Source organism: Sus scrofa, chromosome 4 (genome assembly GCF_000003025.6).
Source record: "Sus scrofa isolate TJ Tabasco breed Duroc chromosome 4, Sscrofa11.1, whole genome shotgun sequence".
In the NCBI taxonomy this organism is placed as follows: domain Eukaryota; kingdom Metazoa; phylum Chordata; class Mammalia; order Artiodactyla; family Suidae; genus Sus; species Sus scrofa.
This window is the reverse complement of record NC_010446.5, coordinates 103723808-103746696: the sequence shown is the minus strand read 5'-3', so window position 1 is coordinate 103746696 and position 22889 is coordinate 103723808. Positions and strand designations below refer to the sequence as shown.

General features: G+C 44.3%; 1 protein-coding gene across 2 annotated transcripts in view; it reads left to right on the top strand.

Annotated features, from left to right (window-relative positions):
- CD101 (CD101 molecule) overlaps positions 10322 to 22889 on the top strand; it is a 42495-nt gene continuing 29927 nt past the window's right edge. Inside the window, exons 1-3 of one of the 2 annotated variants that reach the window (XM_021089980.1) lie at positions 10322 to 11215; positions 19802 to 20177; positions 22025 to 22441. In XM_021089980.1, coding sequence (XP_020945639.1) covers positions 20003 to 20177; positions 22025 to 22441 — 592 coding nt within the window. In that variant the 5' untranslated portion in view covers positions 10322 to 11215; positions 19802 to 20002. Of the gene's footprint in view, positions 11216 to 19796; positions 20178 to 22024; positions 22442 to 22889 lie in introns of both variants that reach the window. The other variant, XM_001927700.6, reaches the window with a different exon arrangement.

Sequence of the window (22889 nt, the reverse complement as noted above, 5' to 3'; positions counted from 1 at the left end):
ACAAGAGGATCTGGGGAGGAGGCCTCGGAAGCACTAGATTTGGGTGTTTCTGATGTCGCCTCTCCTCACTGTGCTGTTTCAGAGGAGGTGGGCCACAGGTGCTTGTGTAAATAGGGATTCAAGAGTGAACACACAGAAGCAGGTGGTGTGTTAGGAACAGCCCGTTGCCCTTTGAGCCCTTGCAGTTACCATGCCACCAAGAGAAGATTCAGGATTGTCGTAGTGCACGCTCTTGGTAGGAGAAAGGGGACTTGGCTTTCGACGTGACCGTGCTGTGTGGCCCCAGGTGTATGTAAGACCATGGCTGGGTCACAGCACATACATGGTAGGAAAGGTGACGCGTGAGCACACACTGTACCATTTCCTTTCAAACTGCCACTGAAGTTCAAGGCTGGGGTTGCTAAGGCATTGACCCGCCCCACCCCCAGCCGCACCCTCTGTCCAGTGGGCAGGTACGAAGTGGGGAGAAATGCCAGGGTGTTGTATCAAGGACCTTGTTCCTCCCAAGGGCATAAACTTGGCTGGAATGCGTGTCCTGTCAAAAGTGTGAGATGTCCTCTTTTGTTGTACCAAATAGGGCCCCCCCCACCCCCCAAAGTGCTCTTCTGGAAGAGATTCCTGCCAGAAGCACTTGTATGAATGGAACGACCTAGCCACGATTCGCACAGAGGAAATTGCACTGCTCAAGACAAGGAAACTTGATAAAAAGTCTGCAGGTTTTTTGGGTTTTTTTCTCATCATGAAAATATACTAGAAAGAGCCTATGCTGTATTCAGACAGAAGCCTCAAAATTCCTTTCAGTGGTTTACTTTAGAATGTTTACATACACGTTTCACTTTAAAAAAAGAAAAAAAGAAAATGCAAACTCTGACTTTTTAACAACTTCAGTGATTTTTCATGGCACAGTGGAACTCTGGCTCACCAACTGGATTTTAAATCTCACCTTAGAAACGTATTTATGAGTGTTTTCTCCCCTTCTCTCCACGTGGCTTTCCCTAAGATTCTGGTAAAGGCGGTCCTGCCCGCCCGCACCCCTGTCTGTTTTCCCGGGTGGCTCTTGCTTCTTGCTTTGCAGACAGCCTGCAGCCATGAGTTTGTCTCTGACATCTGTGAGCCAAAGACTGAGCCTTTTTAGCAGAAATAATAAGCAATACTAGACAACTTGCTACTTTCAGAAAACTTTTGTTTTTTAGCTTCACGGATGACAACAGAGGAAGAAGGGAACTGGGATTTGGGTAAGTTCTCCTCCGCTGTTTGACCAAATTCTCAGTGATAAATATCATGTGCAGATCACCAGGAGAAAAAAAAAAAAAAAAAAGTTGACCTTTTTTTTTTTTTTTTTTTTTTTAGTGTGGTACATCAGGATCTGCCGAATGTTCCATAGACAGAGAAAGGGTCTTGTGTATTTTTGTCTATATCTGATGTTCTATGATCTAATTGTATTGTTTTATACTGTGACCACGAAATATTATGCAATGCACCATTTGTTTTTTATTTCATTAAAGGAAGTTTAATTTAAATGGAAGTTGTGTGAGAGACTTGCTCTCAGCCTCTGTTTCCCCTTCTTCTCCTCTGTATGAGGAACCGTGGCTGACCTTGACTTGTGGCTTGAGCACCTTCTGATCTCTTTGGATCCTGTGAAAGCGTCGTAGGTTTTCACCAAAGATAAAAGAGGAAAGGATCCCGCGGGATCAGTGTGAGATTCCCACCAGGCGGAAGGGCGAGAGCTGGGATCCTCCTGTTGCTGATGGAAGGTCTCCTGGTCTTTCAGTGAATTCTCATGACCTTGTCCCGCTCCCAGCAGGAAAGAGAGAAGTTAGAGGTTGTTCCTCTCTGTGGATGAGGAAACACATCCAGGTCGTGGGACCGTGTCGTGACTGAAACACAGCGGCATTTCTGACTCATGATCCTACCTGGAGCCAAACCAGTCCAGAAGGTTCTAGCCCCCGTGTTCTATAAAAACAATGCTCTTCCCCAGGCTGCTGGCTTCAGGGACCTGGACAGGCGGGAGCCCTGGGGACCCCCACCCCCTGCTGCCCCTGGAGCCGCCGCCCAGCCTCAGCTGGCCTGCCCCATCTGTGTCCTGGGCAGGGACCCCCTTCCTCGTGAGGTCTCCAGGGGCTGGGTCTGTGTCCTGGCTATGAACTCTGCCCGGTGATTGGCCCCGATCCAGGCACATAGAAGGGACGTGCAGTTTGTAAATGCACGGCCGATGCTCCACCGTGGGAAGTGGCCCCACGCTGCACGTGTCTCCATGAAGCAGGAGGCTCCTGCTCACATCCAAATGTAGACACAGTCAGAGCCGGTCTTCAGCAGTCCGCTCCCGATTGCCGAGCCTGTACCTGCCTCGCTTTATATGAAATGTAAAACCAAAGCTGGCTGGCACACCTCCCGTGACCTAGGCATTGTGCTAAGCGCGGACAACCTGCCGCTTAAGTCCTTTCCTGTAGGCCTTGGCATCTGCCATTTGCTCGTCCAGAAACCTTCCTACCTGTCCAGCTCCTCCTTCTCCTTCAGATCCCAGGGAGCCTTTTCTGCCCCTCTAGGCCAGGTGAGGAGCCCTCACAGAGCCCCTGGTTGTCGAAGGTGCCTTGAGGGCCGGGACCCCTCTTCCCTGCGACCGGAGCTAACAATGGGATGCTTTGATGTGCTGTGCATGGGGACAGGTACCTCAGGTCACCCTAAGGTGACTACCGCAGAAGCTTTCTTACCTGCCCTTCTTACAACTGGATCTTCCAGACAACAGCCGCTCCACGACCACTAACCCACAGACCAGTGCAGGTAGAACGAGCTTGCAAATAGAGCTTCAAGTGTCTCTTAGGTGAGGCAGTGCTGAGCGATTGAGAGATGACCGGCCACTGAGAAGATAGTCTGTGGGGACTCACAGGTCCCAAGAGGAGGGGGGGTCACGCCACAGCACGGGGGGGGGGGCACAGGGGAAAACACCAGGGCCCCTCAGGAGGCAGGGCGAGCAGGGAGAAGCATGGGCAACAGCTTTTGCTGTGCTTATTACAGGAAGGAGTGGGCAAGTCAGGGGAAACGGGATCAGGATTGACTAGTTTGGATCATTTCAGGCTCTGGGGGATGGAGAGCATCCTTAGTTATCTGGTGTGATGAGAAAACAGCTATTTTGAGTTGCTGCCTAGGATTTTTCAATAAAATAGCCCTGTTCGTGGCCAGAGCCTGGACTTTTAGCTAAGGACCTGAGTTTAGGATTTCCGCCCCAAGTTCCCACGTGGCTTTTTCCTGGGGCATCTTTGAAAATAACCATTTTGAGTGGAGCTTGAGACCTCCTCCCCAGCCATCTTATAAGTCACAGGTGCTTGCTACTCTGCTGTGTATCCTGCTTGCTGGACACCTGGGATGTCAGAGGACGGACCTTCTCCTGGCTCCCCGGGCCCCCCAGCCCTGGTTTCTGGGATCTGTAAGTAATAACTCTTGCGACCTGACTTTCTTTGTGTGGGTGTATTGAAACTGTACCTTCAGTCAAAATGACCCAGGGGTTTTACTCTCACGGGTGGGAGTTCAGATGCTGGGGGAGCTGCCTACTGACCCCACGTGGGTGGCTTGTGCCTCCTCATTCAGCAGGTCATAATCAGCACTTTCTTAATTTTTTAATTTTTAGGTGGCTATGCCTGCGGCACACGGAAGTTCCCAGGCCAGGGATTAAAGTTGAGCCGCAGCTGCAACCTAGACCACAGCTTCAGCAATGCTGGATCCTTTAACCCACTGCACAGGGCTGGGGATTGAATCCCGTATCTCCTTGGCCGTCTGAGCTGCTGCGATCAGGTTCCTAACCCACTGTGACACAGTGGGAACTCCTGACACATTCTTAATTTAATATACCAGCTATACCCCCGCCACACACACACATACCCCTGGTTCCTGGCCTTGAGGTGATCAGAGCAGGGAACAGTGGTCCTGAGAGTGAGAACTCAGTGAAGCAGTGGAGAGGTATGGACTCTGGATTGGTTGGTTTGCACATGGAAGGCATGTTCACACAAGCAAATCACCACAGTCACAGCAACGCCAGATTCGAGCCGCCTCTGCGGCCTACACCACAGCTCACAGCAACGCCAGATCCTTAACCCAGGGATCGAACCGGAAACCTCATGGTTCCTAGTAGGTTACTTTTCCGCTATGCCACGATGGGAACTCCAAACACAAACAAATCAGAGTTGTTTCCTTTCTCTAGGAATTGGCCTATCCTAGGAGGGGCGGTCTCTGCAGGATCAGCAAGGAAGACCCTATCTGTCAAAGCGTCAAACACCAGAAATAAAATGACATGATTCATACACTCACTGTTGGGGGCTTGTGTACCTGGGTGGCTCAGCTCCACCTGGGAGGGTGATGCTCGAGTCCTCTGTGTTCTGTTTACTTTCCAACCTGTTTGTGCCCCCAGTACTGATACTATGAGTATGTAATTGCATTAAACACTATGTAAACCAGTGAAGCGGGAATGCCAAAGAAAGAGGTGTTGATGAAAGATGAATTCTCTGACAGACTCAATAGAGGTAATTTTTTTTAATGCTGTCAATTTAGGTCCAAGCCAAACAACTATAAAAGATTGAAGGGAGACAAATCATGAAAGCATGGGAAGGATTCTGTATCCATTGGTTTCACAATTTTAAAAAAACTTTTTTTTTTTTTTTTGCGTTCCATTTTAAAGAAATCAAACCTGAAAATTGTAGGAAAAGACTTCAGTTTATGCAAAAAAGTGATAGGCGACTCCAGACAACAGACTGGAGGAAATCAAGCAAAATACAGAACACACTCTCAGGAAAGGCCTGGGCTTGTGGCAAGAGAATGGAATGAAAAGATACATATATATATTGAGGTGAAAATAAAATTTTTAAGATGCATAGTAGTCATTTTATGTTTCCCAACTTTCCCTGACATTTTTCTGTTAATTGATCAACTAACAGCTCTAATGGCGTCAGATAATGGTATTTCTGTTGTTATTGTCCCCATTCTTAGAGACGAGGGAATCGAGACTCAAACTAATTTGCTCAAGATTTGAACCCAGATCTGGCTCCAAAGCCTGTGCGCATCCTAAACCACTGTACCAGCCGCAGCCCTGAATATGTCAAGCATTCAGTATTTTTTGAAGAGAGAGAAAGATGAAGAATTGGCTCCCGCCCTTGGGAAATTCATGGTCGTGTAGGAGAGGGAGGCATGTAACTAGGTCATTTTACTACATATACCAGGTGAAATTATAGGAGTTCACGTACATAGCATAGAGGAGGGAGTGGTGGACTTTCTAGAGGTGTCAAAGTTTTCACCTAGGAGATGCACACTTAGATTTTAATTTTTTTTTTTTTTTTAATAAATAGCCATAGTCCAGGTAGGGAAGGCCCTAAGCAGAGGGGAGAGCTTATGCAAAGTTAGAGAAAGGATGGTAAGACACGGCTTCAGAGAAGTATAGCAGTTCTGTGTCCGAGGGTTGAGAGTTGAAGGGTGAGCTGGTGGGAGAGTTCTCAAGGGCCAGCTTGTGAAGGTCAAGTCAAGGAGTTTGGACTTGACTGTCTAGAAATGTTGGGAGAGCCATTGAAAACCTTTAATTGGGAGAGGCATGGCTATGTTTGTATCTTACTTAGATTATCCTGGCAGAAGACGGCAGGGCGCAGTCAAGCCTGGAAGGTGAACTGAGCAGCACTCGTCCAGGAGAAAAATCGTAACTCTCAGTGTGACGGCAGCAGGTAGAATGAATTCATTAAGGATTTTAGGAAGAACTGATAGGACTTTATAACTAGACACGGAGTGTGGAAGCCAGCCATGGGTCTGGGCGGCTGTGGGCGCATTCAACCACTATGGGCAATCCCAGTGATGGAAGAAGCAATGCTTTTTAGTCTTGGATGCAAGTTTGAGTTTCCTGCAAGCCCTTCAAGGAGAAATGCTCAGCACTGCTAGACAATTGGTATGGCGCTTAAGCGGGGAGAGGCTGGAGGTGAAGATAGATTTATGATTGTTGGTTTACAGAAGGGACATGAGAGGCAACTGATTGAGGAGCAAAGGGCTGGTGGTGACAGAACCCTGGAGAAGAGGGTCCACGGAGAAGGAGATGGAGAAGGACCTTCCAAAGCGGGGAGGGGATGTCCTGGCGCGAGTGGGGTATGGAGAGGGAAGGAAAGAATTCCCACCAGATTTGTCAATGGCAGGTCAGACCTGTGTCACAGAAGGACCACATCAAGGGAGAGCTGAGCAGTGTCCACCACCGTAACCTTGGACATTTGGGTGGAGCCAAGCCCAGATGTCCATGGGTGGAAGTGCCAGTGAGTTACGAAATCAAGCAGAATATAGAACACCCAGAAACTGTCAGGAGCTTGAAGAAGGGAGGGAAGAGCAGCGTTTTCACCAGCGTAGGGTGAAAAGTAGCTATTTAGGAGGCACCTGAGCTGCTTTATGGGCCAAGGAGGGCACCTGTACCTAACGCCCATGTAAAGCAAGCTTCCTGTACCTTCTCCTCTTTGGGGCCTATTCTGACCCCCTCCCTTTGTTTTAAAAAAAATCAAGCTGGTTGTCAGTTTCTCCCTGATGGGGAATTGAAGAAACAGCTCTTCCCAAGGGAGTATTTGAAAACAGCAGATGGCCCGGGAATCTCGTCTGTTGCTCTAGGCTGCCACTGTCCCCTAGTCCCCATCTCCTCCTCCCCACCCTTTCCCAAGCCCTGGCCTTTGCCTCTGCCCATAGGAATCCAGGTCAGGCTTTCCCCGCAGGCAGGAGGAGTTGCCACCTCCCCCTGAAAACCTCTTAGCCTTGGTTAACTTACTGTCATTTCCTGGTGAAGCCTGGCCAACAGCAAGTAAAGGACTTGGGCATTGTTCTCCATTCCAGGATCCAAGTGTCACTGGGCCTCAGTTTCTCCCTCTGTTCTGTGAAAACTGATTGCAGTCGCTGTGGTCCTTTCCCGTGGTGTCACTGTTTGGTGTCCCCTTCAGGGAGACATGAAGCTCAGCTCAGGGCATCCTGTACCTCGGGGGAGTGATCACTTTGCTGGAATTGTAGAAGCTCAGGAAGGGAAAGAGGCAAAGCATGATCAGTTTCCCGTTGATCCCTTCAAGGTTTTCTTTTCCATGCTCTAGTCATTCACTGTCCCACATGCTCTACCTCCTGGAAATCATGAATGGCAAGTGAGTAGATATAAAAGAGCACTGCACCAAAAGTAAGAAGGCAGCCATGGAATGCACCCATTTCCTGGCCATACCATCTTGACTAGGTTTGTTGAGTCCACTGAGCCTCAGTTTTCTCATCTGTAAAATGGGATTAGCAATACCTATCAAATAGTGACACGAGCAAATGATGCTCTAACACTGCATATGTGAAAGTGGTTTGCACAGAACCTCACATATAAAAGGCCCCTATTTACATATTTCTTGGGCCTGAACGCTTGGGCTGAGAGGTCGTGATACCTCTTACAATTTCTATGATTTTGTGGAATTCATATTTGAGCATGCCAGACCTGAAAAAAGTATATCACTTTTCATTAATCTTCTAGAAACTGAAACAGGATTTTTGTTTTTCTTTAGTACATTCTTGTATTGCTTTGTCCGACACTGGCCTTCTCCCTCCATCTGAACCAGAAACTCCATTTTTACATTCCTTTCAGCTGATACAATTGCAATGCAGTGCAGTGATTCCCAAGGTAATAGAATAACTGCCTGTCTCACTGGCTCTATTTTTTTCTTTCTTCTTTTTTTTTTTTCCCTTGATAACAGAAAGCTTCTTTTTTTACCCTCCAGAAAAGAAGCGACATCACCCTGTCAATGTTAAATTCTGGCAGCAATGCAGCCACTAAAATGGAAAGAGAACAATTTTTTTGGCCACAGCCAAGAATGAGAAATTGCAGAGCATTTACTTAGTTGTATGCATTTCAGGAATACAGGGTCCTCTGTAATATTGGCCATGAGTGTCTCTGTGGTCAATGCTTATTTCTAAAATAATTCTCTTTTCAGTGCACGTAGCAGATTGATTGTATTGATGGCCCTGGTCCACCACCTCTCCTTTTGCCCTGTCCCTTTGCCATTCCCTTCACTAAAGAGATGAAGTCTGTTAACCCATCTCTTGCTTTTGCATGTGGCCATGGGACTTGCCTTGCTCATAGAATGTTAACAGTTATGATACAAGTAGAAGCTTTGACAAGTACTGATGTGTTTTCCCAGTTCTTTTTTTTTTTTTTTTTTTTTTTTTGGTCTTTTCGCCTTTTCTAGGGCTGCACCCATGGCATATGGAGGTTCCCAGGCTAAGGGTCGAATCAGAGCTGTAGCCACCGGCCTACACCAGAGCCACAGCAACGTGGGATCCGAGCTGCGTCTGCGACCCACACCACAGCTCACGGCAATGCCGGATTCTTAGCCCACTGAGCAAGGCCAGGGATCGAACCTGCAACCTCATGGTTCCTAGTCGGATTCGTTAACCACTGGGCCACAACGGGAACTCCTTCCCCAGTTCTTTTGGGCCCTGGACCTCACTGGGAAAACGTGCCCAGGCTAGCCTATTAGAGGCTGTGAGAGGGATCCCAGCTAAAATCATCCTAGACCATCCAGCTCCCATCAGCTGACCCACATCTTTCCTGTTGTACTTCACTGAAGTTTGCTATTTGTTACACAGCAATAACTACCTGATACAGTATATTTGCCTAACATTTGGGTGCCTGGGAATGACCTATGACGTCTCCAACTGGAATGGTGAAAAAATTCTTCAAGCGCCACGGATATGATTATGAACAGCCTGGAGAAGTGGTTTGAATTCCCCATTCTAGGTAAACTGCCCTTTTAATTCTTCCCTAAATACAACCTGTACATCTGTGGCTCTGTATCTTTGTATGTTCCATTTCTCCCTAATGGAATGTCCCCTCCTTTCTCTTCTCTGCGTATCTGAATCATACCAGCTCTCCAAGGGCCCAAAGACAACCAGCCTTTTCTGAACAACCTATGGCTGAACCCTGCCTGCAGGGGTCTCTCCAGCCTATTAACTCTTAACATATTTCTGGCCTGAGCCACAAGTTGGATATCCAACACACACCGCCTTCTATGGCTACTGTTTCTTGCCTACAGTTCTTTTTTTTTGGGGGGGGGATTTTATTTTATTGAATTAATTTTTGTCTTTTAAAAAAAATCGTATTGGAGTTCCCGTTGTGGCGCAGTGGTTAACGAATCCAACTAGGAACCATGAAGTTGCGAGTTTGATCCCTGGCCTTGCTCAGTGGCTTAAGGGTCCAGCGTTGCCGTGAGCTGTGGTGTAGGTTGTGGACGCGGCTCGGATCCTGCATTGCTGTGGCTCTGGCGTAGGCTGGTGGCTACGGCTCTGATTAGAACCCTAGCCTGGGAATCTCCATATGCCGCGGGAGAGGCCCAAGAAGTGGCAAAAAGACAAAATAAATAAATAAAAATAAAGAGTAGTGAGCCAATAGACAGTAATACTCAGAAAAGAAATCTAAAAAAAAAAAAAAATTGTATTGGCGTGTAGTTGACTTACAATGTTGTGTAAGGTTCGGGTGTACAGCCAGGTATACATACACAGATACCCATCATTTTTCAGATTCTTTTCTCACATAGGCGATCAGTGTTGAGTAGAGTTCCCTGTGCCACACAGTAGGTCCTTGCCTACCTCCAGTTCTTTATCAAACTAGAGTCCAAGATCCTGGAGGGCCGGGCCCATCTTCCACCCACCTTTTATCCCCCGAGCATCGCACAGTACCTTGAAAAGGGGAGAACAGGACATTGTATTGGAGATGTTAATATTCGTGGGTTGACCGACGTGAGGGAGAAGCAGTGATGCTGTTACGGTATCCTTGCTTATGAATAAAACCAGAGGGAGGTCATTATATTTGTTGTGCACCTGCAACTAATACAATGTGCTATGTCAATTATATCTCAATTTTAAAATAATTAAAATAGAAAACACATCCCGCTGGACAGCACAGGGAACTATATCTAATGGTTTGTGATGGAACATGATGGAGGATACTGTGAAAAAAAAAGAATGTATATAAATGAATAACTGGGTCACTTTGCTGTAGAGCAGAAATAGACAGAACATGGTAAATCAACTAAAATAAAAAAAAATGTGGAAAAGAAAAAACAGAGGAGGAAAAAGTAAAATTAAAAAGGGATAGACGTTGGAGTTCCCACTGTGGCACAGCAGTGTTGATGGTGTCTCTGTAGCAGCAGGGATGAGGGTTCAAGCCCTGGCCTGATGCAGTGGACTAAGGATCCTGTGTTGCTGCTGTGGCACAGGGTGGAGCTCCGACTTGGATTCAGTCCCTGACCCAGGAATTTCCATATGCCTTGGGGGCAGCCAAAAATGAAGGAAAAAGAAAGAAAGAAAGAAAAAGGAGAGAAGTTAGAAGCTTCCAGACCAGAGTTTGTGGAATGTTACTCTATTCCACTGTAATTCCCACTGGGAGAGTAAATCCTAAAATATCACCTTTTCCCTGAAGATTTTCCTGATTTCCCTTTTTCCTAAAAACAAGCTCTGCTCTTTCCCGCCTTCAGCTGTCCGCATCGCTGTTCCTACATTTCTCCTGGGGGACCTCCCCTAATTTATCTTGTGCGATAGCCGGTCGTGTTCTTATTTCTTTCTTGTTTACCTTGATCAGGCTCCACCATCAAAAAAAGCTCTAAGTGCTTTGAGCCAATTGGTTCATTCAGTTCTCACAGCGATCCTACAGGGTGCCTCCTATTGTTGCTCCATTTTGTAGATGCGGGTTAGGAAAGATGACTTACCTTTTCTAAGACCAACTCTTAGAAAGAGAATCGGGACGCAGACCCAAGCAGCCTAACACTGGACCGCCACCTCCTACGTTTCTTTCCTCTTCCAAGATGGGAGAGCTAAGAAGGGAAAAGTGCTGCTTGATTTTTTACTTACTCTGTTTACTTAAATTCTTGCATCATTTCCTAATGATATGTATTTAGCCAGGAGGAAGCCCATCTTATTTTTATCTATATGTGTTTACCTACCGATGAGGATAACTAAATTTTTCATACCAAATTTGAATGATTAGCAAAGAACCATATAAAGCAATATGAATTGCTTTTTGCAAGCCCTCTCCTTCTCTCAGTGGGCTGAAAACCACACTATTGCTTCCTCTTTATCTCGTTAGAGCACAACGTTTGTCAGTCGGCGCCCGGGCACCTTCAGTAACACCGCCAGGAAAGATCCGTACTCGTTCAAATGGCACGCTTCCCACTTGTGGCATCTTTTTTTCTCTTTCTGAGTAAGTGTCATAATTCTATATGTTACTATCATCACGGGAGTTGGTCAAACAGAGATCATTGGGTGATAAAACGGGACAGTCTGGTTGCTACAGGAAAAGCGATGCCACACCTCTCTGGGTTTGGCAATCATTTTTGACTTTTGATGACATTCTCGACTCAGCCAGTTATCCTTGAGTTCCAGGAGGTGCGATGTTTGGTTGAGTCCCGTGAACCTGATCTTTCAGTCTGTGTGTGTTGCCAGATCTGTCAGTTTTGCTGGCCCTGCCTTTACCTTTTCTTCTTGGGCTAAGCCAGCTCTGGAGATAGGAAGAGACTTAACTCCCCAGACGGAGAGGGGATCTTAAGGTGTGCCCCATGGTAGGGCTTAACTAGATGAGTGTGAGCCTCGGGGACGTGGCTGGATGGAAGGAAAGGTCATGAGAGCACTTAGTAGTTTTAGGCTAACCCAAAAGAAGGTTCAGGACTTCACCTGTGAGCTGAAGTGGAAATTGACTACTAAGAGACTGAGAAAGGGGCAAGAAGATTCCCCTGGCTCTGCTAAGGGACACATGGAAGGACCTCAGCTGGCCCAGAGGCATTTGTATGTGTTAGAACAGGGTGGAGGAAGGGGAAATTTGGGGGGGGGGATGGGCAGGCAGATGAACTGAGCAGGGAATGAAGTAGTTTCGGAGCAGACAGAGCAAGCAGCAGATGCTTTTTCGTGGTGTGGGTTATTTTAGCATCTGGTGAAGCCCATACACCCCATCTCAGAATAATTTTTCAATGTGTAAATTAAAATACATAAGATCATAGAGAAAATCAATCGTATTGAAATACAGTTATCAAAATATTTTAAAATAAATTTTGATGTAGTCATTTATTTGCTTCTTTATTTATGCATTACCTAACAACTTCTAGAGATGGCCTATTAAGCACCAAACTTCAAAGTAGTAATGAGTATGAACAATATTTCAAGATAGCTGCAATAGATGTAATGTGATATGAAAATATCTATGATTTGCTGTCTACATTCTTGACTGAAGAAAATATTAAATTTCCATTAAGATTAATGAAAATAAAAATGTAGGTACAAGTTTATGGATATTTTAATCCCCCATGTGGGCCCACGTTAAGAACTGCTTTAGAGAGACTGAACTGAGTAAAGGGGTTTGAGTGGTTTGGATGATAGCGGAACTAAAAGAGCTTAGCATCAGTGTGAGCAGGGCTCTGACTAATATACAAAAAGGGTGAAGCCTTCAGCCCAAAGGGGTGCTTAATAAACTGCGGCTTGAGTTGAACTGGGCTCATGTCGCAAAGGATTTGGGTAATGTAAGGTAAAGATCAGATATGGAGCCTGATGGGGTGAGAGGTGGCCTGCAGGGGAAGCTAGGGACCAATTGCTGGATAATCGATGACCTCCAGACTGGCTTGGCGGGTGCTGATGGCTAGGTCTGCTGTTGGCTGGTGTGTTCCTATTTGTCCTGTTTAGTTGTCTGAGTGTGATTCTCAAGTGTCTGTGAACTATGTGTTTGTCTTACTTATAAGGCAAACTGCTTACATTGTGCAACAAGTCACAAGACAGTTACAAATTGTCTTTTTTTTTTTTTTTTTTTTTTTTTTGTGAGTAGGTCGAAAGACCTGGGAAAAGGAAAGTAATAACCAAGGTTCAAAAAGGGGAAGCTGCAAGCCTTTCCAGAGCCTATTTAAACAATTTCCTAAACTGGGTTACATGTTCCTCCTAAATTTAGACTCATCCTAAGCACTAATTTTGTATAGCACCACAGTTTTTATATGAAAAACCCATAAATCAGGAAGTAACTTGAAAAAAACTTTGGAAGTCTGCTATTTGTCATTACAAATACAGAGGGAGAGAGAAATGAAGGAGATTAGTTAAGTGATGGATAATCAACTGACCAGCTGCATTGTTTAGCAAAGGTATACCTTGTCCTAGTTAATTTTTAAAATAAATATATAAAGAGTGATTAATGCTCTTAAAATATGAGGCCAGATGAGGTTAATATCATGGGTAAATGAGCTCTTGGACTTGGCTTTGTCTACTTGGTCCATCACCCCTCACCCTAACTAGCTGTCCTACAAATAAGAGCCATGAACATGGGAGGGTCCTGGGGAGGTTCTATTTGTCTTTCTGAAACTATTCATGAAAAAAAAAAAATCCCCCCTAAACTATGGATGGAAGCACTAGCATCCAGGGGTTTTGTATATATAAGGAAAGAAAGAGAAGTTCCTTGTTGTGTTTGATGTTCTCCAGGTAGATTTTGTATAAGACAGAATCTTTTGAAGTTGCTGTTGTTGTGTATCAAAAAAACGATCATTTTATATATCAAAAAATGGTCATTTTATATGGTTCAACCTAATAACTTCCATTCAGATAACAGTGAAACAGAAAATTTGGCAATCCTAGCGATATTGTTGAAAAAAACCAGTACCATCAGGGAATTCTTTGTGTTTCAAACATGAGATTCCATGGCTCTATGTCAGTGCCAAGCTGGGTGCCCACTGGTCAACAAGAATTCGACCTGCTGTGCAGAGGTGCCTAACCCTTGGTCCATTGAAAGAGAAAGCAGTGGGTCAGGCCTCTGAGGTCTGTTACTCTTTAGGAGGAGAGAGATGTGCAACATCCCACAGAAAATAGATTTATAATAAGATGCTTCAGTGTGTGATCCCTGCGTATAGCCATTGGAATTGACCTTTGTCAGTCACTCCTTTCCACCTCCAAAATGCCTATTAAGGAGTTCCTGTTGTGGCTCAGCAGTTAGGAATCTGACTCGTATCCATGAAGATTCGGGTTTGATCCCTGCCACACTTGGTGGGTTAAGGATCTAGTGTTGCTATGGCTGCAGCTCCCATTCGACCCCTAGCCCGGGAATTTCCGTATGCCCTGGTGCTGCCCTTAAAGGAAAAAAAAAAAAAAAAAAAAAAGCAAAAAACACAAAATACCCATTAAACCTCCACTCTGTTTTTTTCACCTTTCTGAGAAAGCAATACCCTCCCAATTATGTTCTCCCAATCATGCCTCTATTAGGACCTTACAACATTCATCATCTCCTCCCTGGCTTCATCCATCTCTGCCTTCCTTGGCTCCTCTGCCCATGAACATGCAAAGGTGTCCTTGTCCGCCCAGCCCTCTGCTCTCCCCACCCAGCTACTCTTTCTAACCCGTATCCTAGTCTTCTGTTTCCCTGCTCCAGGAAACTTCCTGAAGTAGTTTATGCTTCTTACAGTCACTTCTTACCCTTGAAATCCTCTGCTTCTGCCCTTGGTGAAGTCTCTTTTACAAGGATCTCCAAGGACATCCTCATCATCAAGTTAAAAGGACTTTCCTCTGCCATTAGAGTCATCACCCTCTCAGCGGCACTCAGCGGTGCTGACAAGCTCTTTCTTCTTGGTAGGATTTGCCACGTTTGGTTTTCAAGCTACTGTGTTCTGGCTGCCCTCACACCTCCCTAATTCTCCCTTTTGTAGGTTTTGTTCTTTATTTTAGCCCCTAAATAGAGAGACCCTCTAGCAATCTCTCTATAGCCCTCTCCTTATACGTCCTAACATTTCCCAGCACATGTATGTAATTGACATGTAACTGACCTAATCTGCATCTACAGCCCAGAACTCTCCCTAGTTACAAACTGGCATTTACAGGAAGCCATGAGAAACAATGGAGACAGCTGGAATTTGACATTTGTAAATCTAAGTTCAAGCCTGGCGTCACCATTTACAATTTAGGCATTGCTAAATATGGTACGATCACAGGGTTCTCAAAAGGATTAGATTATACATATTTTCAATGGGTTGAGTAGATTTTTATTTATTTATTTATTTATTTACTGATGCATGTATTCTTTTAGGGCCACACCCAGAGCATATGGAAGTTCCTGGGCTAGGGGGTTAGGGGTTGAAGAGGATCTGCAGCTGCCAGCCTACGCCACAGCCACAGCAATGCCGGATCCTTAACCTACTGAGCGAGGCCAGGAATCGAACTTGCATTCTCATGGATACTAGTCAGATTCTTAACCCTCTGAGCCACAATTCCAGATTTTAAAGTATAGGTAGATGTAGGTGCAGATATAGACATTGACATGTATTTAAATATTATTTCCAAATGTTTGCTGGCTCTCCATCCTGTTTATTCCATGGTACTCTAATTTAGTATTTCCAAAATTAAATGCATTATCTTCTCTCTCACCCTTAAGTACACAGTAGTAACTCTTCATGATGTCCTTATTTCTGTTAAAGGGGGGGTGCTCCTAGTCACCCTTACAAAACCTGGTATCATTTTTGATTTCTTCCTGCCTTCCATCCCTCCATCTGCCCCTTCTACGTCCAAGCATCCAAGTTACTGAAAAACTCTATAGATTTTTATCTCCACAGTGGTTCTTAAATTATAGCCCCTTTCTTCCCATTTCTATTGCCTCTATCACTTCTCTCCTAGGCTACTGTCATTACCTCTTGTCTATTTCTAACTCCATCATCCTGCTCACTGTCAGGTTAATTTTACTAAGCCCTTTCAAACACTTTCTGTGGATTCCCCATTGCTTAATCAATCAAGTCCAAAGTTTTAAACCTGATGGTCAAGTCCTTCATACTTTGGACTCAGAGTGCCTCTCCAGTCTTACATCCTTCTATCAGTCTTCATGGAACCCTCCCCCTGATTCACCTGATTACTCCCTATTTCCTGGACAATTCTTTTGATTACTACCTATCCAGTCCTGTCATGAAGTCTCCTTCACCCAAAAGGCCCTGTCTCTCCACTTAAATTGTTATAATTTTCCCAGTTGGCCCAGGTCCATTTTTAACACTATCTCTTCCATACACCTTACCCATTTCCCTTCCCCCGAATGGAACCTCTCTTCCTTCAAATTCCTCAAAGCGCTTTGATCATATTTCTTTCTAAGAAAGATGACTACCACCCTACTTGATTACATCGTAAAATCAAAACGTCAGAAACTATCCCATTGGCTTTTTTCACTCAGCAGAATTCTCCAGAGTTTCATCAAGGTTGTTGCATGTATCTGTACCTCATTCCTTTTTATTGCTGAGTGGTAGTCTATAGTATGGGTGTACCAATTTGTTTAATCATTAACCTGTTCAAGAACTTCTGGATTACTTCCAGTTTTTGACCATTATGACTAAAGTTTCTGTTAATTAAAAAAAAAAGAAAGAAAAAAAAAAAAAAACCCAGAAACTATCCCAAACTCATCTTCATATCTTAGTCCATGAAGCATCGGAAACACTTTAAGTTGTTGAATAAATAGTTATCTAATTAGCAAATAAAGTGTGGGAAATGAAGTGCTAGTTTTCACAATAAAATGTTTCAGTTGTGGTACCCATCTCTTTGAAGAGTCAAAACCTTGAGGAAGTGTTGCCTAGCAACCAAAAACAACATTGTGGAAACATGCCCCGATATAAACAGTGTAGCGGTACCTCAGAAACTGTATTTTTAAAAACATTTTTTTTTATTGTGAAATATAACACATAAGAAAGGTTAGTAAAACATGAATGTGCAGTTTAATCAGTAAGTGAAAAGTAAAAACCAGAGTTCCTGCTGTGGCGCAGTGGGTTTATAATGGGACTGCAGTGGTTCAGGTCGCTGCAGAGAGGCAGGTTCCATCCCCAGTCCAGCACAGTGGCTTAAAGGATCCAGCATTGCTTCATTGTGGCTCGGAGTCCACCCCTGGCTCTGGCACTTCCATATGGCCTGGGTGCAGCCATAAAAAATACATAATTTTTTAAAAAGTGAAAACCATATAATCGCTGTGGAAGTCAAGAAATAGAACATTGCTAGGGCCCTAGAATCACACCCTGCTGTGTTCCCCATCCAGATCACAACCCTCCACACACACACGTTCCTGACTTTTGTCATAACCACTTCCTAGTTTGTTTTTTTTTAAATGGTTTTTTACCCCTTATGTTTGCATCACTGAATGATACAGAGGGTTTTGCTTTTCTTTAAATATTATAGAGTCATTTTTGACTATGGATTCTCAAGCATTCAGCATCTTTCATTCAACACGGTCATCCACATTTCTGTAACCAATTGCAATTCACCGACTTTCTTTTTTGGGCTGGAGGGTTGCCGTGCAACAACGTGCAGAAGTTCCCAGGCCAGGGATCAAACCCTCACCACAGCACTGACAACCTGGGATACTTAACCACCAGGCCACCAGGAAACTCCCACCCACTTTCACTTCTGTATAAGATTTCATTTTATAAATGTACCACAGTCTTATACTGTCGATGGACATGGGGTCTTTGGTTAGGGGGCTTTAATGAACAGTGCTGCTGTGGATACTCTCTCACGTGTAGCCTGGTGCACGGCACACATTTCTCTAAGATGCATATCTAAGACTGGTTGGCTTTGCTGACAATGTTTTAAATTGCCTCTATAGTATAATTTTTTGGAAGAAATAATATTTAAAATTGTACTACTATCTGGCACAGGGAACCGCTAGTGGAAAATAATCTGATATATATAACTGAATCACTTTGCTGTACACCCGAAATTAATAGAATATTGCAAATCGACTCTACTTCAACAGAAAGTTGTTTATTTTGAAAATAATTAAAAAACAAAAATGTTTTTTCTCATATGGTCTAACTTCTATTCCTAAGTGCTGATTACAAAAGAGCATAACATTCATATATCATATTAACTAGAATTTATTAACAAATTAGCATATTTTAAATGATTACTCCAAATGTGTGTGGTTGAATAATTGGTCGGATATTTGTTCTCCAGTCTTGTACTGAGTATATACACTTGGAATTTTTAGTTGCCTACATCAGGTAACCACTGATCCTTTCTCCCTGTTTTTTGCAGGTTGCTTCCTATCATAATTGTTTGTTTGTTTTGTCTTTTCCTGGGCCACTCCTGCGGCATATTGAGGTTCCCAGGCTAGGGGTCAAATCGGAGCTGTAGCTGCCAAGCCTACGCCAGAGCCACAGCAACTTGGGATCCGAGCCGCGTCTGCGACCTACGCCACAGCTCATGGCAACGCCAGATCCTTAACCCACTGAGCAAGGCCAGGGATCGAACCCGCAGCCTCATGGTTCCTAGTCGGATTCGTTAACCACTGAGCCACGACGGGAACTCCCCATCATAATTATTTTCATTCCAAAATTCCTAGGCTTAGCTTATCATGGTCTCTGTGATGGCATTTTTTCTTTCTCTTCCTTTTTTTTCACCCTGGTCTCCATTACACTTTCTCCTTGTAGATTCACGAAATTCAGCAGATGCCCTGCTTCCTCCCTGTCTTCTTATGAACTCTATTCTGTTAATTCTGTCATATCAGCAGCTGCTCCCTGATGACTCTTCTGATGTCTTTCCGCTGGGCCCTAGACCCCCAGTGGAAGATCTAGCCCACCCTTGTGGCATCTCTGTCATCTGTTCTTCATTCTTTCTGTAACACAAAATATATTAGCCTTTAATATTAACATAATAAATAAACGCATACATTTTACTTTCTAAAAAATGTTGATTTTGAAAATGTGTATGTCGAAGGAAATGTTACCACTGAATAATGTTTTCTCCTTTAAACCAAATACGTGAGCTTTGTCCCAACAGGAAACATTCCATGGTGGTCCCAGCTAAAAACTCTGCGGTAAGAGAACAACTAAAATAAATCTGACCCCAGATCCTGCTGGACTTGACAGCCATCTTTTATGAAGCTTTTCAATAAAGCTGTAGGATTAAAAAAATTACAAAATGAAAAACCCTCTCCTATAGAAAGGAAATGCTGCTGTTTCTTCAGAGACTAATTTTAGCTAGTCTTGCATCAGACCTGGCCAGGAGCTACAAATAGTTCCAACCAACCAGCAGGAAAAAGCATGGCATCAGGACAGTGCCATAGATGCTGCCTCTCCAGCAATCAGCCCAATGACAGGGACCTAGGAATTGGAGGCTTGAGGAAGCACAGACCGAATTTTCCCATAAAAGAATGTAAAAGTTGAATTATCATGTATTGTATTTACTTCATGTGCGCTCAGATAAGCAGATGTGTTTTATGGAAGTGGTCATGTTACATTGATGAAGCTAAACTTTTTTTTTTTAAGAGACTAGAGATCAGGAGTTCCTGTCGTGGCTCAGCAGAAATGAATCTGACTAACATCTGTGAGGTGGCAGGTTCGATCCCTGGCCTCAAACAGTGGGTTAAGGGTCTGATGTTGCCGTGAGCTGTGGTGTAGGCCTCAGACACGGCTCAGATCTGGCGATGATGTGGCTGTGGCTGTGTCGTAGGCCAGCAGCTACAGCTCCAATCCAACCCCTAGCCTGGAAACTTCCATATGCCATGGGTGCGGCCCTAAAAAGACAAAAAAAAAAAAAAAAAAAAAAAAAAAAGCAAGGGAGCCAGAGAAAGAGAGAGACTAGAGATCACGATGGAAGTTAAAGTTATAAGAGAACAATTAACTCATCAAGCCATTCCACTGCTCATCATACTGAAGAAGGTATTCAACATTTGAGGTGATTATAGCTAATAACCTGAGATCTCATTTAGTAGAATTGTAATACAGGGAGCTACATAATGTGGCACCGTTGGGAACTGGAGCACTAATCTATTTTTATTCCCCTTTCTTTCTCCTTCTTGCAAGCTAAGCTCAGCATTGGCCAGAGAGAAGTAACAGTTCAGAAAGGACCGCTCTTTAGAGCTGAAGGTTACCCTGTCAGCATCGGCTGCAATGTAACTGGCCACCAGGGACCCTCAGAGCAGAATTTCCAGTGGTCTATTTACCTGCCAACAGCGCCAACCCAGGAAATCCAGATCATTAGCACCTCGGATGCCACCTTCTCTTATGCAATGTACACGCAGCGAGTGCAAAGCAGGGAAATCTACGTGGAGCGGGTCCGGGGTAACTCAGTCTTTCTGCACATCTCAAAGCTCCAGATGAAGGATTCTGGCGAGTACGAGTGTCACACACCCAACACTGATGGAAAATATTATGGGAGTTACAGTGCGAAGACTAATCTAGTTGGTAAGCTGTGTGCCCTTCCCTGCTAGCCAGCCCCCGAGAAACTAGAAGCGCCACCATCACAGTGTCTGGCAATGTGACATGTGCTGTTTGTCTGGCAAAGAGCCAGCGTACCTCTCTGGATATTTTGGAATTTGTCATAAATAGGTATCTCATAGTCTCTAAAACTCTTAATTCATTTTTCCAATCAGCTTTGTCTTGAAGAGTTAGATAGTGTGTGGTCTTCCAAGGTCTTGCCCACAGCTATCCATAGACTGATAATAGCAATGGCATTAGACAAACCTTTGAGAGTTCTCGCCATGCTATGTCTCTTCTTAGAGGCAGAATATTAACTTGACAGAAGAGCTGGTATTAATATGATATATTTAATATGCATTTATAGGAGTTCCCATTGTGGAGCAGCAGAAATGAATTCGACTAGTATCCATGAGGATGTGGGTTTAATCCCTGGCCTCGCTCAGTGGGTCGGGGATCCAGTGTTGCCATGAGCTGTGGCGTAGGTCGCAGATGTGGCTCGGATCCCATGTTGCTGTGGCAGTGGCATGGGAGGGCAGCTGCAGCTCCGATCCAACCCCCAGCTGGGGAACTTATATATACCGCAGGTGCAGCCCTAAAAGGCAAAAATAAAATATATGTGTACATATATATACATATATATATTTATATATAATTGAAGTTCCCCAGTAGCTTAGCAAGGTAAGTATCTGGGGTTGTCACGGTGGTGGCTTGGGCCACTGCTGTGACATGGTTTGATCCCTGGCCTGGGAACTTCTGCATGCCTCAGGCATGGCTAAAAAAAAAAAAATACACATACACACACACTGTGTATGTGTATATATAGTATACTTAATATATATTTATATATAATTAATATAATATCATAGGAAGTAAGTCATTAACTTGGAAATAATTATTCTCAAACTGCCATTCTCTAGCATATTTATCTATGGGGTGAGGGACATAGTATTTGAAATCACTCTTTTGTCCCTTCACCTGGAATAGCTTATCACTCCCTTATCAACCTAGCAAACTCCTACATACACTTCTGAACCCAGTTTAGTTATTACCACTTCTGTGAAACCCATTCTGACTGTATCAGTCAGTATTCCCATCTTTGTTCCTTCTCGATGCTCTATTCACAGCACAGTTACTAGCACTCACCCAGTTTATATTGTAATTGGCTGCTTATATGGCCCACTCCTACCTCACCTTGAGCTCCATGAGAAGAGAATGTTTACCTCACCCCCAGCACAGTGGTTAGCATTGAATAGACACTCAATATATATGCATTGCTGAATACTGTATTGCTTTCCAAAAGCTCTGGCTATGTGATTTCCTTGAAGGAAGAAGAGAATGGTGGGGTAGCAGGATGGTTATTAAAACTTTGGTAAGCATTGCATTTTGGCTCTGAATGATAGATTACAGCAGATTATCTCAGAATTTTATTTTATACAGGAGCAGACGAAGGCCCAAAGACATGAAGTGACTTGTTCCAGTTCCTGTAGTTACAAAAGGACAAATATAGGATCAGAATATGGGTCTCCTAGCTCCCAGTGCTCTTCCCACTTAAAATCTCTGTGTCTGAGGAGCTAAATTGGTGAAAGTCTATGCTAAAAATGTAAGATCAGGGTCAAAACATCAATGAACCATTAGCTTTGCCAGGTTCCATAGACTGCGTGCATAGATGCCAGTATTCTTCTTGGCCACAGGGAAAGCCTATGGCTTGTAGAAAAGCAATTCGAAGTATATACCTTGCAGGCCGTGTGTCAGGGCACCATCTTCATCTCAGGAGGCTAGCTAGCCTGGCAAGTACCATGCCACTCAGGTCACTGTCATTCCTCTGTTTCCAGTCATTCCAGACACCCTCTCTGCTGCCATGTCTGTTCAGACCCTCAGTAAGGACGAAGGTGAGCCATTGCAACTTACCTGTGAGGCATCCAAAGCCACAGCTCAACATACCCACCTCTCCGTGACCTGGTACCTGATGCAGGATGGAGAAAGAAGCCAAGCCAGCAGGATCATTTCCCTCTCCAAAGACTTTGTGTTGATCCCTGGGTCCTCATATGCAGAGAGGTTTGTAGCCGGTGACGTGCGGCTTGACAAGCTTGGGGTCACCACCTTCAGGCTGTCCATAGCGAGGCTCCAGCCCACAGATCAAGGCCAGCTGTTCTGTGAGGCAACTGAGTGGATTCAGGATCCGGATGAGACCTGGACTTCCATCACGAAGAAGCAGACAGGTCAAACCACTCTGAGGGTCCGGCCAGCAGGTAATTATCTTCCAGGAAATTCATTAATGGGCTAGTAGCGGGTATTTGGAGGATCTCTCTCTCTCTCTTTTTTTTTTTTTTTTTTTTTTTCTAATTTTTTTGTTGGATCTAAAAAAGTTTGTTTAGGAAGAGTAGGGAGTTTCCATATAATCTAGTGGTTTGGACTCACTGCTTTCACCAATTCGGCCTGAGTTCAGTGCTTGGTCTTGGAACTGAGATCCTACATCGAGCACATGTACGTTGCAGAAAAAATAAGAGAGAGAGAAAGAGTGAAAGAAAGAAAAGAAAGCTTGAACACATTTTTATTTTGTTGTTGTCATCTGGGAAGCATAAATAACAAGGACCAGAGTTCCCACTCTGGTTCAACAGGTTTAGAACCTGACATGGTGTTTGTGAGGATGTGGGTTCCATCCCTGGCCTTGCTCAGTGGGTTAAGGATCCACCATGG